Source organism: Microtus ochrogaster, chromosome 22 (genome assembly GCF_000317375.1).
Source record: "Microtus ochrogaster isolate Prairie Vole_2 chromosome 22, MicOch1.0, whole genome shotgun sequence".
Classification (NCBI taxonomy): Eukaryota; Metazoa; Chordata; class Mammalia; order Rodentia; family Cricetidae; genus Microtus; species Microtus ochrogaster.
The window spans coordinates 26,100,124-26,113,320 of NC_022023.1; the positions used below are offsets into that span (position 1 = coordinate 26,100,124).

At 46.4% G+C, this 13,197-nt stretch overlaps 1 protein-coding gene across 1 annotated transcript in view; it reads right to left on the bottom strand.

The window, feature by feature from the left end:
* Positions 1–13,197, bottom strand: part of Adamts17 (ADAM metallopeptidase with thrombospondin type 1 motif 17) — a 302,714-nt gene that overhangs the window by 242,052 nt on the left and 47,465 nt on the right. Inside the window, exon 4 of the mRNA XM_005357779.2 lies at positions 8,587–8,756. Coding sequence (XP_005357836.1) covers positions 8,587–8,756 — 170 coding nt within the window. The remainder of the gene's footprint in view (positions 1–8,586; positions 8,757–13,197) is intronic.

Below are 13,197 nucleotides of genomic sequence, written 5' to 3' on the forward strand. Positions count from 1 at the left end.
CACACACACACACACACACTTACACAGAGCACATCCCTTTCCTCATGCTCAGTACATTGGGCTGTAAGACGGTTAGTCTGACCATAGTTTACCAACCCTACAATCCCCCCACTCTGCTGACATCACATATCAGCTCAATGCCACCCTTTGGAAGAGGAGGCCACCTTTGCAGAGGTCACTTGCTCTCATGTGGCAGCTCCCACCCTCAGGTTCCTTTTTCACTGATTGTTTGGGGCAGTGTTTACAGCTCCTTCTGCAGAGACCTGTGGGGATAATGCACCCCAGTGATTCCCGTGGTGCACAGAAGTGGGTAGCAAGGTCCCCTGCCTTGAGTGGGCAGAAAGCTGGCAATAACTAAGCCAAAAAGAATCAACACGTACCTTTTATCTTGCTAGTAAAACTCATACAGCAGAGCCTATAATTTCTACCTTGTTTGCTTACACAGTTTAGTGCCGTTGTGTGCAGTCACACTGTTGCACAGCCATCTCCACCATCTGCCTCCAGAACTTGAACACCTTGTAAAACAACACTGTCCCCATTAAGCACTTAGCCATCCCTCATTTCTCAGTCTCCATACAATCACCATTCTATCCTCTCTCTCCATAAATCAGATGACCCTAGATATCAGACATAAATGGGATCATCTGCTTCTTGTCCTTTGTGATTGGCTTATTTCACTGAGGATAATGTCCTTCAGGGTCATCTATTTTACAAAGCATGTCCAAATTTCTTTTCTTTTAAGGCTGAATATCATATTCCATTTCGTGTATCTGGTACATATCGCTGATCTGTTCATCTATCGGTGGGAACGTCAGTGCTTCCGGCTTTTGGCTGCTGGGAATGATGCCACTGTGAACACCTCTTCGGCACCCTGGTTTCTTTGTGTACAGATAAAGATTCCTCCAGGAAAGGCCTGTTCTCCTGAATTCCTCCTGAGGCTCTGATTCCTGAAGGACAGAGCAGAGACCGCAGGTGGTAGATGTTTCTGGGACACAGACGTGGCAGCAGGGATGGGACAGCAGACGGAAGCCTCCAGCAGTGTGAACCAGCCTGGTTTCTGACATACCCTTGGCCTTGACTTCTGCTGCCTGGCCTACCCTAAACTTCTCCCCCTTAGCGTTTCTGAAATTCTCGGTGGGTGGTCCCACACTCCTTTTGACCCTGAATATCCCAGTTCACCTCCTCACATGACTCTTCTCTTGCCTCATAAGCCCAGCTCTGGGTGCTTGGCTTATCACCCACAACCTCGGCTGACACAATAGCCAAGCTTCCTGCTCCAGGTTCCACAAAGTTCTTTTCCCGAGGCCATCTTTCCTAGGTGTCTTTTCACTCCATCAGCCACTCTGGTGTCTACTTCAAGAGGGTGCAGAAGGGAGGCAGCTCCTGGCAGCTGGGTTTCTCCATAGGATTCCTTTTTAACCTTGTATGGCTCAGTTCATCCTCTGCCACAGTTCTTTAAAAAACAGAAGGTGAGCTCAGGACAGGGACTTTTTCAATGCACGTGGCTGCCTGAGGACCGGTGAGGTGGGTAAATAATATAATCCCATGTGTGTGGAAACACTCCTAACTGGGTTGTGCACAGGACATAAATCCCTGTGCTGTGTTTGGGATGCACAAAAGGCTTTTCAGAGCCAATTAGTTAAAGAATTAAAGAAATGCTGCCAGACCCCCTAGCTCTTTTGTCCCAGTCTCTCCAGACTCCCTCTTAGTCCTGCAGCAGTGTGCCAGCAGGAGACCCCTCCTCCTACCCTACCTCCATTTCCTGGGCTCTGCCTCTGGCTGTGGATCCAGGGTTTCCCTGGATCTTTCCTGCTTCTTCTCTCAGTCTTTCCTCCTAAGCCATTCCTATTTGTTTGTGTCACACACCAATCAACAGAAGCACTCTCTAACAGGGAGTGTTAGATCCTTGCCTAGGATCCAAAGTAGACAGGAGCTACCCAGACCATCCACTCAACTAAGGCAAGAGCAGACAGCTCCACCAAGAAACATGTCAATCATCATAACTTCAAGTCCCCAGATTCCAGCTCAAAAATCCAGACATGAACACCCAAGACAATGTGCTTCCTCCAGAAGCAAGCAATCCCACTGCAGTAGACCCTGAAAAGAGTACTTCAGCTGAAACATAAGGCAAGGACTTCAACCATACCAATTATGACTATGTTCAAAGACCTTAGGGAAAATATGAACACACATGCCTTACCATGAAAATACAAACAGATGGATGAAATAATAAAATGTTGCAAGGAGACTTAACAAAGAAAGAATCAGCAAAGAAAAATAAACAAATAAAGCTAGAGATGAAAACCTCAGGACACCAAACAAAAACTTTGTAGGAAAGCCTCACCAATGACAAGACGTGGAAAAGGGAATTTCAGGTCTTGAAGATAAAGTAGAAGAAACAGATAGGTCAGTCAAAGAAAGTGTCAGATCTTAAGAAAAAAAAATCCAGGGGCTGGAAAGATGGCTCAGTGGTTAAGAGAACTTTCCTGCTCTTCCAGAGATACTGAGTTCAATTCCCAGCAACCATATGGTGGCTCACAACCATCCATAATGGGATCAGATTCAGCACTCATATACATAAACGCAAGAATAAATGAATCTTTAAAAAAAGAAAAAAATTCAGGCACAAAACATCTAGAAATTCTAGGATACCATGGAAAGAAAGACCAAACCTATAAAGGGAGAAGAAGAATCCTAGACCAAAGGCACAGAAAATTAAAGCAAAATCAAATAATCCCCTTAAACAGACTCATAATCCCAGTGAAATAGAATAAGTAATTAAAATTCCCCAAGCAGAAATGTCCAGGGTCAGTGGATTCAGAACAAAATCTTACCAGACCTTCAAAGAATAACTAACACCAATACTCTTCAAATTATTCTGCAAAAGAAAAACTGAAGGGATATATTTTGTAATTCTTTTTACAAAGTTTCTATTGCCCTGATACCAAAGCCATACAAAGAACCAAAAATGAAAAGTATAGACCAATATCTCTTATGAAAATAGATACAAAAATTCTAAATAAAATACTTGCAAACCAAACCCAGGAACACATCAAAAAGATCATCACCATGGTCAAGTTGGCTTCATCCCAGAGATCCATGGAAGATCCAACATATGTAAATCAATAAATGTAATCCACCACATAAACAAACTGAAACATGATCATCTTATTGGAGTTTGAAAAGGCCTTTGACAAAATCTCGCACCGCTTCATGATAAAAGTCCTGAGGAGACTAGGGATATAAGGGAAATAAATACCTTAACATAATAAAGGCAATTCATTTTTTCTTTTTAAATTATTTTATATGTTACAAAAGATTCCTTATGTAGGAACACTCTTTTTTAATTTTCTAATTATATATATTTTTTTGTGTCTTTCATATCATGCCTCCCAATCCCACCCATCCCTCTAGAATAAAACGAAATAAAATTTAAGAGAAAAAGGTGGGGGAAGGGTGAAAGGAGAAAGGGAAAATCTCATCACGGGAGCTGCAGTGTGACACAGCGAGCCACACAGTAAACCCATTTGTCCACACATCTTTATACACAGGCATCGATCACAAAGAATCATTGGTTTGTGCTCCACCATTCACACAGGGCCCTCACTGGAACTCTTTCTGGACATCCTGTTGCTACCCCCTGTTGTTAAGATCCTGCAACCCTGGGTCCACAGAACCAACCTGCCCCACCCCCACCCACAACCCGATGCTCCAGCAGATCACAGATCGGGTGGATGTTGGGGTGAACCAACATTTAACCTTGGTTCTGGGCCTGGGTAGTTGAAGGGTTGGTCAGCCCTCCAGCTCTCCCCTGTCTTTACCACCAAGGTGAGCTTCCCAGCATTGTCCTGGCTGGTTCACTCCTCTCAGCTATGAGCAAGGGACGGGGCAAGTTCTCCAGTTTTCACATCGTCAGGGTTGGTTCTCTCACACCTACATCTTCACTGCCAGCTCTACTGTGTGGTCCAAGTGAGGTGTAGTGGCCACTCTCCCAAGTGATGCAGCTGATGAGGAACAGAGACAGCTCTTCTGCTCCTATGACCTCAGGGCCAGCTCTCTCACGTGCCTCAGGAGCTGATGAGAGCAGGGGTGAGGAGTGGGAGGTGGGGGATGGTATATCTCCCCACCCATGCTGAATAAAGAAAATTTATAGCAAGCCCACAGCCAGTATAATCTAAATGAAAAGAAACTCAAAACACTTCTACTAAAATCAAGAACAAGAAAAGGTTGTCTACTCTCTCTCCACGGCTATTCAATGTAGTACTTGATGTCTTAGCTAGAGCAATGCAACAACTGAAGGAGACAAAGGAGATACAAATAGGAGGGGAGAATTCAAAGTACCTGTATTTGCAGATGATACATTAGTATACGTAAGTGACTGTAACAATTCCACTAGGAAATTCCTACAGCTGAAAAACACTTTTAGCAAAAGTAGCTGGATACAAACTTAACTCACAAAATCATTAACCTTACTACATACAAATGACAAATATATTAAGAAATAAAATAGCCTCTCTCTACATATATGTCACTGGATTTTCAGATGTTGGGTTTTACGCTGTTACTTTGCTGTAACAACACACGCATGCACACACATATAAATGTATACACACACACACACACACACACACACACACTCTTGTGTGTAATTTTCAGGGTTTCTAGTTAACACCACATCACCTGTGAACCTCAGAGACCATTCTGTCTCTTTCTACTTAGATGGCATTCATTCATTCATTCATTCATTCATTCCCAACCTCTCTTGCTAAAACTTTTAGCACTCTGCTGAATGGAGTGGCATCAGTGTTCATCTCTGTCTTGCTTCCCACCGTCTACCACCACACACCACGTCAATTGTGGAATGTTTATTTTTGGCTTTTATGATATTGAGATCATTTGATTTTGTTCTTTTTACACATTTTATTAAAAATGGTATTAAACTTTGGTGAATTCCTTCTCTGCATTGATTGAAATAATTATTAGTTTCTCCCTTTGCTTGTCTGAGCTTTGCCTTGGGAGTCTGAGTGTGACAAACAGGGGCGCAGGATCTCTGCCCACAGAGACACAAGGAGTGACAAGAAGGGGATGATTGCCAGATATCAGAGTTGCTCTTTTCCACAGCCCAGGACCAAATAATGAGGACCACTGACCCAAACAGTTTTCTTTCCAATCCAAGGACCCTGAGGAGCCAGCTGCTCCAACCCTGCAGCCCCAGAAAAGACAGTCTGGAAAAGGACAGATGGGCTCCGTGGACCTGCTCCTGCTTATTGCTTCTGGAAAGCTGCGTAATACTGGGGGCCCAACCCTAGCCACAGTCCCTTCCCTTCCTCCAGGCTTACCAGGTATCCCACCATCTCAGACTCCCTGGGCCACAACGGTCACAGGCAGGAAAAAAAATCTGGAGATTTCACAAACCAGGATGTAGAGGACTGAAGACAGGAAGTGGGGACGGTGGAGGCTCGGCTTGTTTAAAATAAGACCTAGTGTCTGGGGGTGAACTGATTACCGTGTACTGTGACCAGCACGGCAAGAAAGGGTTGAAATGAGTAGAGCTATCTCATTTCTGAGGACTTGACTAATTTGCTTTTGACTTTTAGAAGTCCTGAAATCGCAAACATAGACACTTGTAGGGATGAACATCATCACCACACCATACTGTTTACCCGAAGCAATTTCCCTTAACAAATCGTAGACCTCCTCAGAAAACCTCAAATCCAAATAGAAAGTGTTTGGCCCCCCCAACCAGGGCTGTGAACTATAGACAACCTGCCGTAAGCTGCTATAGGACGGTAAGCAAGGACTAGAACGTCTCTAGCCCCCTATCTTACAGTCTTCATGTCCTGTAGTGAATGGTAGGTAGAGCGCTACAGAGTAACATCCCATCCCTTCCCAGCTGTGGTTAAAGAGCTTCCTAGGTCTAAGTCAGTTTATAAAAGCAAAAAGCAATGCCTCATGACTACGAGTCTCATGAGGAAATGTGTGAGCACCACCAGCAATTCACCAGGCTGTGAGAACGCATACCACTGGAACTATTCTGCCAGGAGAGGCACCTCTGAGGAGCAAGGTAAAGGCAAGAGAGGTGAGGCTTCTCACAAAACACAAGAGCAGTCTCGGAAGGGAGCCTCATACCGCAGGGCATAAGGGACTCATCCTCTTGACCAGCAGGATCACCACTGCGGGATGGGGGGGGGCATCAACATCTATTTCCCTGTGGCCAGTTAGGGCAAAGGGTTTGGGCCTAATGTCATGGCCCTGCCCAAGACATCGTATGAGACCCTACTAATGCTCAGAGCCTCCTTGCCCTTGAATTCCCTTCAGACTCTTGGAAATGAGCCATGGGCCTCTTGTCCCCACAGGGGAGACTTGGTTCTGGTGAGCTTGGTGCAGGCCTTTCAGCCTTCCGGGTCCCCAATTCCAATTACAATATAGTCAGAACACAGTTTCCAGCAGGAGGGATCCTCAGGTCCTTCCAGCTTCTGGGTCCCATCTTCTCCCATGGACCCTCCTAGGTCACCTCTAGAGCCCAAAGCATCCTCCTTCATAACTAATGTGAACAAAGAGTCACACACACACACACACACACACACGCACACACACACACACACACACACACACACACTTTATCGCTCATGAGGACCATGACACCCCCACCACCACTATCCTCCAATATATAAGCCGGGAGCCCCTAACCTAGCCTTCCCGGCACAGCTAGCTTTCTCCGCATCATCCAGGCTCCATCCCCTCAGGCAAACAAGAGCTGATGCATTCTAGGATCTGTGCAAGCCCTAGCCCAAGAGGCCTTGAGACCGCACAGATTCTGGGGAAGCAGGTATGCTATCACCCATCCCCAGCCCCAAATGCCTTAGAGCGGTCTACTCTCATTAGTGTTCAGCGAATCTTGTGGCCCCAAATAACAATCTTTGTCTCATTCTGCTGTATTGTACCCATAACCTGTTATATCTATATCTGGCATTGCTAACCAGCTTTCCACTCCCATCACCCCTTCCTTATGAACAACCTCCTCCTTGGTTCTTCTGCCTATCTATATGGTTACTGTACCCCAAAACTCTCTACTCACAGGACATGTTGCATCTGGACAGCGCTGGCCACTCTTAAGGCTTCAGGTACCAGCGCTGGGGGAGAAGCCCCAAGTTCCTTTTCTAGCCAAGCCTTCTAGCCCAGTCTCTCACCTTAAGCTCAGCTTGTCTACCGAGAAACTCCTTAGCCAGTCTCTCACCTTAAGCTCAGCTTGTCTACCGAGAAACTCCTCCAAGAGTCCAAAGGTTCCTCTTTTTCTTGGCCAGAAGGTCCACCATCTGTCCAGGCACCCACGTAAGACCAGGTAAGCTGGGGGTTTCTACTCCTGACACTCCCTGAATCCTGTCAGTTTTTCCCCACCTGACCCCTGGAGTTCTTCCACCCACTTGCCCCGCCTATCGGCTCAGACCTCCTTCACACACACAAGCCATCTACTCTCCGGTCCTCACGTCAACCCACCCAGCATGCAGCTGCTCTGGCGCCTTCTCCAAACACTTGAGTTGAACATGAGGCTCTCCTACACTTGGGTGGCCTCAGACCCTACCCCTCAGAACCCTTTGCTCACCTCCCCTAGTCTCCACTGTCTACATCTGTCCACACTCCTTCGAGAATGCTGGAGTCCCTGCTACAGCTGTATCATCTGACCTCCCTCTGAAGGGACCCAGTACACCCACCTCCAAGCCTTGCACCTGCTGCACCCACAGTGACCTTTGCACCCATCCTCACCCCACCAACACTTCCCTCTTCTCAAATCAAGGTTTGCTCCTTCGTGAAACCTCGTGCTGAAGGATCATCACTAGCGGTGGCCTCCACCTGCACAGCAGGGTTTCCTGCAAGATGTCTCTATGGTGGAAAGGATGCTCTGCCTGCTGGGACCAGAGCCTCCCAAGGGAAGGACCAGATTGCATGTTGCATTTGTAGCCCCAGCCCAGAATACAATGTTAAAGGTTTTTTGAAGGCCTTCAAAAGCACTTGCTGGGAAAACAGGTGGCTGGGTGGAATGTGGATGCCTTTGAAGAGCCTGCGCTGTCTACTGATTGAGAAGGTAGGCTCTCCCTCACCCACCCTCTGCATAAAGATTTCCCTCTATCTCCTAGAGGGAAAGACAGTGGCTTCATAACCACTGTCTTGGCATCCTCAATAGATAGTCTCTCATAGTTCCTACAAGTTCTTTAGGCCCATAGTAAGCTATTTTCCAACTAAAGTCTGACCCCAATTTCTCCAAGTAGTCTCATCATTAGGAGACCAGGGGCTGATTCTCCCTTCAATGTGACCATCACTTGGGATAGGTCTTCTATGTACCAAGGATCCTGAAATTATGGTCATGAGCAGTCCCATCACTGAGCAAACCTGAGCATCTAAACATCACGGCAGGGAGAATTCAGAATCAGACTTTCTCCCACTCACTGCATCTGCTCTCAAGGTCACAGGCTGTGATCCCCAGCTAGCTGCCTCCTTGCCTCAGGATAAGGGTGGCGCCCCTGCCTCCAGAGCTCCGCTCACAGGGAAATCTGAACCCAGGAATGGCAGGGCCCTCTCTGGACTCACCATGTTCATGACAGTGAGGATGAACCTCTGCGCAGCCTCTGCCCCGTGGTACTGCACCATGTTGGCATCAGCCACCACCAGGGTCTCCACCGTGTGCTCATTGGTGAGCCTGATGGCATTCCTCCGCTCCCTCCAGTCCCGTGACGGCTTGTCCTTCCTGGGCTTCTTTTCTAGAAAATGACGGAGACATGTGTGCAGTTCTTGGATTATTGATTTACAAAACCGGAATAGGAAAGGTCCCAAGAGAACAGTCAGTCTCAAGCAGCTTTGGATGAGCCCCAAGCATGCAGAGCTCCATGGTTACATGGGGTGGCCTGTGTTCCCAGTCACTCGTGGCACTAGTCGGGAGCTGGAGAAAGAGCTTGAGGGGTCAGGCATCAAATGAACCTCTACCGTGCTTATCTTCACAGTCGAGGAGCTACCTGAGGCTGAACATCAGAAACTAGAAACCCATTCCTAATAGAACATGGAGAGCCACACAGAGCAGGCAGGGAGAGACGCCTGCACACAGAAATGAGGGAGAGGGGGGGTTCTTCCGGTGATGACACAGACATGCATGATAAGTACCTCCACTTCCCTAATGACATCTGGAACCAAGGAAACAGGCTTGGTTGAGGCCAGGATGCTCCCCTGTGAGCTAAGCATCCTAGCAACTGTGCTGAGAGTCTAGAAGGGGCCACAAACATCAACAGGCAGGGAAGCATCAGAAAAGTATAGCAAGATCATAACAATGTAGATAGCTGGTATGCAGGCTATGTGATATGCTATTCAGCATATCAGACATGATATTCTACCCACCCTCCAAAGGGGTCATAACCCACAGGTTGAGAACCACTGCCCTACTCAGTCTTCAAACCCTGGATTTGGGGACTGGAGATGGAATGTTGAAGACTTGAATACTCTCCCCAAGCAGGTGTCCCACTTGGAGGTAGGGATGAAGGGTGGAATCACTTGAGAGGGGACCTACCTTCCCTCCACCCTCATCACCTCCCCCTCCACTAGTGTTCCATGGCTGCTACTGTATTGAGTAGGGAGCCTCAACATAGTTCATGCTAAAATCCCTAATGTGTATAAATACACCCTGAGAGACAGAACACAGATACCACCATGCTCACAGATACCACCATTGCCTTCAAGGCAAAAGAAACCCCAGTCTCTGGATCACACAGTGCTAGGTTCCATCACTAGAGATCAAGTGCAGGTAGCAGGCCTGTGACTGGAATGGGGGGGGGGATCCCCAACCACATTGGGAGAGGGCCCTCACACTGTCAACCAGGACACAACCTGGCCAGATCGGACCCTGGCTCTCCCCTGCTACCCCAGACACCAGGAGTCATTTCTAAGGTCGAGCCCACAGCTTCCTTTGCCAAGGTGGTAATCACTTGGAGATCTTAAATAACTACTTCCATTTTTTAAAAATTCTCCATTTATTCTCCCTTTACTCCAACTAGCCATCAAAGTGGACAATTTGACATATTTATAGAAGATACACGAGGTCGTAGAGGATAAGACATGGAAGAGAAAAAAACTATGAAGCTATGAAGGGTAGTCTAAATATTAGACTTTCATTATTTAAATAACTATTTGTTCTACACGTTTGAGAACTCTCAAAAGTGCTGACGCAAACAGGGGCTGGGGAGGTGGTGCATGCCTGTAACCAGGCCTATGGAATTGGGATAGGCAGGGGAATTCACTAGCTACCAGCCTAGTTCCAGGTTCAGCAAGTGACCCTGTCCCAAGGGAACAGGCAGAGATTAGAAGAGCAGGACCCTTATGATCTCCTCTGGCCTCTGCACACACATAGGCACATGCGTCTACACATGAAGGTGCACACACACCACACAATACCCATTTACCACATTCATACATATAAACACACACATTAAAAATATATACTGGGGACCAGATGGTGATGGCACATGCCTTTAATTCCCGTACTTGGGAGGGAGAGGCAGATGGATCTCTGCAAGTTCGAGTCCAGCCTGGTCTACAGAGCAAGTTCCAAGACAACCAGGGATACACACAGAGAAACCCTGTCTCGTAAAACCAAAACCAAAACAAGACAAAACAAAATATAAATAAGAATATAGTTACTGATTTTGTTCTCGGCAAATAAAAAATTCTCAGTTATTAATTAACCAATGGGCTATAATATCTTTTTCTTGAAAAAAAATCAAGTATCGGGGTATGGGTATGGCTTAATGGTAGAAGGTTAGTCTAGCATGCTTGAAGCCCTGGATTTTATTTCTAGTTCTACAAATAAATAAATAAAAATAAAGAAGTATTTAAGCAATCTCGGGGGTAGGGGGGGCAGATAAAATATTGGACATGAAATTCCTCCCTGAATTCCTCCATCTCCTGCTGTGCAAGACACCAGTGTCCTAAGGCCATTCCCAGGAATGGTCTCAATGTGCTCTTTGTGCCAGGTACAGGAAGAGCATGTCTTTCCCCATCACAGAAGCAAATTACAGGGCAGAAAAAAACAGAGTGGAGGAAATAGGGGAAGATGCCCAAGGGCACTGGGCAACCTTGAGTGGACAGTCACTTCAGGCCACCGTGTCAAAGACCGGTGGCACTAATGAAAATGCCTAAGACACGTGCCTGCCTTGGTGTCAGCCCTCCAAAGCCAGAAGCAGGAATGTGTCCTCACTGTGGCTCACGGGACGGGACAACCAGAGGCCCGAGCTTAAAGTCAGACCCTGTCTCAACCACACAGACTATGGTTTTCTCCAGCTTATCTGTAAGCTAGGTAGGGGATTCCGGGAGACCCTTCACACCAATGTAGGGAGTTCTACAGAATTCGCCTGGGTTAAGTGGAAGCCATCTATCCCTTCTTTTCACCTTGCAATTCAGAGATGGAGACGGTGTGATAGGGCAAAGCTGCTCCAGCAGATGGACTATTGCACTAGAGATGGAGGGGCATAGAGGGAGCAGACTCAGAGGGCCCTCTTCATTTTAGTGACCTCTTTGCATCCAAGAGTCAAGAAGACTTACTGCATCAGAAATCATGACCAGGATCCTCCCCATGCCTTTCCCGCTAGAATGGATTGAAATACTCTGAAATCACAAGCCAAAAGAAATCCTACCCAGAGCTTCCTCTTGGTGCCTCAAAGGAACCACAAGCGATAAGTGATATGCATTTGCTCCCTAGTTCCCCCTCACTCTGCTCCACTCCGATGCTGGGTCACAACACTGCCAGAGACCCAAATGCATGTCCAACTGTATTCTGAGTCACCACCTAGCAAAACACCCTCAGTGAGCTGCCAGCAACGGTGATGGGTTAACGCAGGCCAGAGTTCTTGACAACCCAACATTCCCAAATCCCAGATGCCCACGGCCAATGCATCCAAGTCAAGTTAGGGCCTGGGCCCAAATGGGACCAGCCACGGGTGCTTAGGTGTGGTATTAAAGTCCATACAAACACACTTAGCTTACAGACTCGATGCTCTCCAAAGAGTTTGTCAGCTCAATGAAAAGGAAAGAAACGCTTCTTTAAAGAATAAAATAAAAATTTAAAAAAGACAAAGACCTTGTTTATAGAACACTATCTTTTTTGACTTGAAATAATGATCCCATGAGTGCAGCTGAGCTCCCAGGCAGGTAAAGCTCCTGGCAGCTGTATAAATCCAACATCCTTGAAAAAGAATGCCCTCTTCGTTTTTGTTTCTTACAAGAAGGAGGGAAACGTTTTTTTGCTCTCCAAGTATGAATTCTTTAAATAACTTCCTCCAAGGCCAAGTCATTTTTATAAAAGCCACCTTTTTTTTTCATGTAAATTCCTTTTTTTAAAAAAAAAGTGGAAAATAACTGCTGGGTTTTTTTTTCTTTGTGTGGTTACATTTCCAAATGAGGAACCCCTGAAGCTCAAATCATCTCCCCTTGTTGTGACCCAGGTCTACCCTCTGCCAAGGGAATAGGATCAGGCTAGGAGAGCTGACCAGGCCTCGCTGTATCTTTCCAGCCATGCTCAGAGCCACAAGACACCAAGCGTGCAGAAACCACTGCCTATGCGTAGAATCAGAAGATGCTCAGTTAACGGATCATGGTCAAGTACCCAAGTGTGGTATGCAGTGCCACCGTTTTGGGGACCATCAGGAAAGAATAGGCATTAACCAAACAAACAGGAAATGGGATATAAAATTGTAAATTGGGCAAGTGCGAGGAAGAAGCAGCAGACAGTGCTCTGAGATAATCTAAGGGAGGAGGATATAAGAACCACAGTTTAAATTAAGGGCATCGTTAGTCAGCTTTGCATTACTACAATGAAATGCCTGAGACGAGCAATGTTATACTGAGAAAAGGTTTATTCAGCTCACAGTTCCAAAAATTCCAAAGGAGTTGGAACTTGTATTAGTTCTGTTCTGGTGAGGGTGGCAGATGCTGCACAGGACACTTCTTGATGGGACTTCCTGTGTGTGGATTGGTCATGTCCTAAAGGACAGTGGAAGGGCAAAAGATGGATCAGAGTTTGAAGATGCCTTTTTGAGACAAATATCCAAATGACATAAAGACTTCCCACTAGGCAAAGACTTACCAGTAGGCCACTTCTTCCAAGAGTGCCCCCATGTGGACCTACCTTTTAATTACAATGAATTCTTTTTTTTTTTTTTT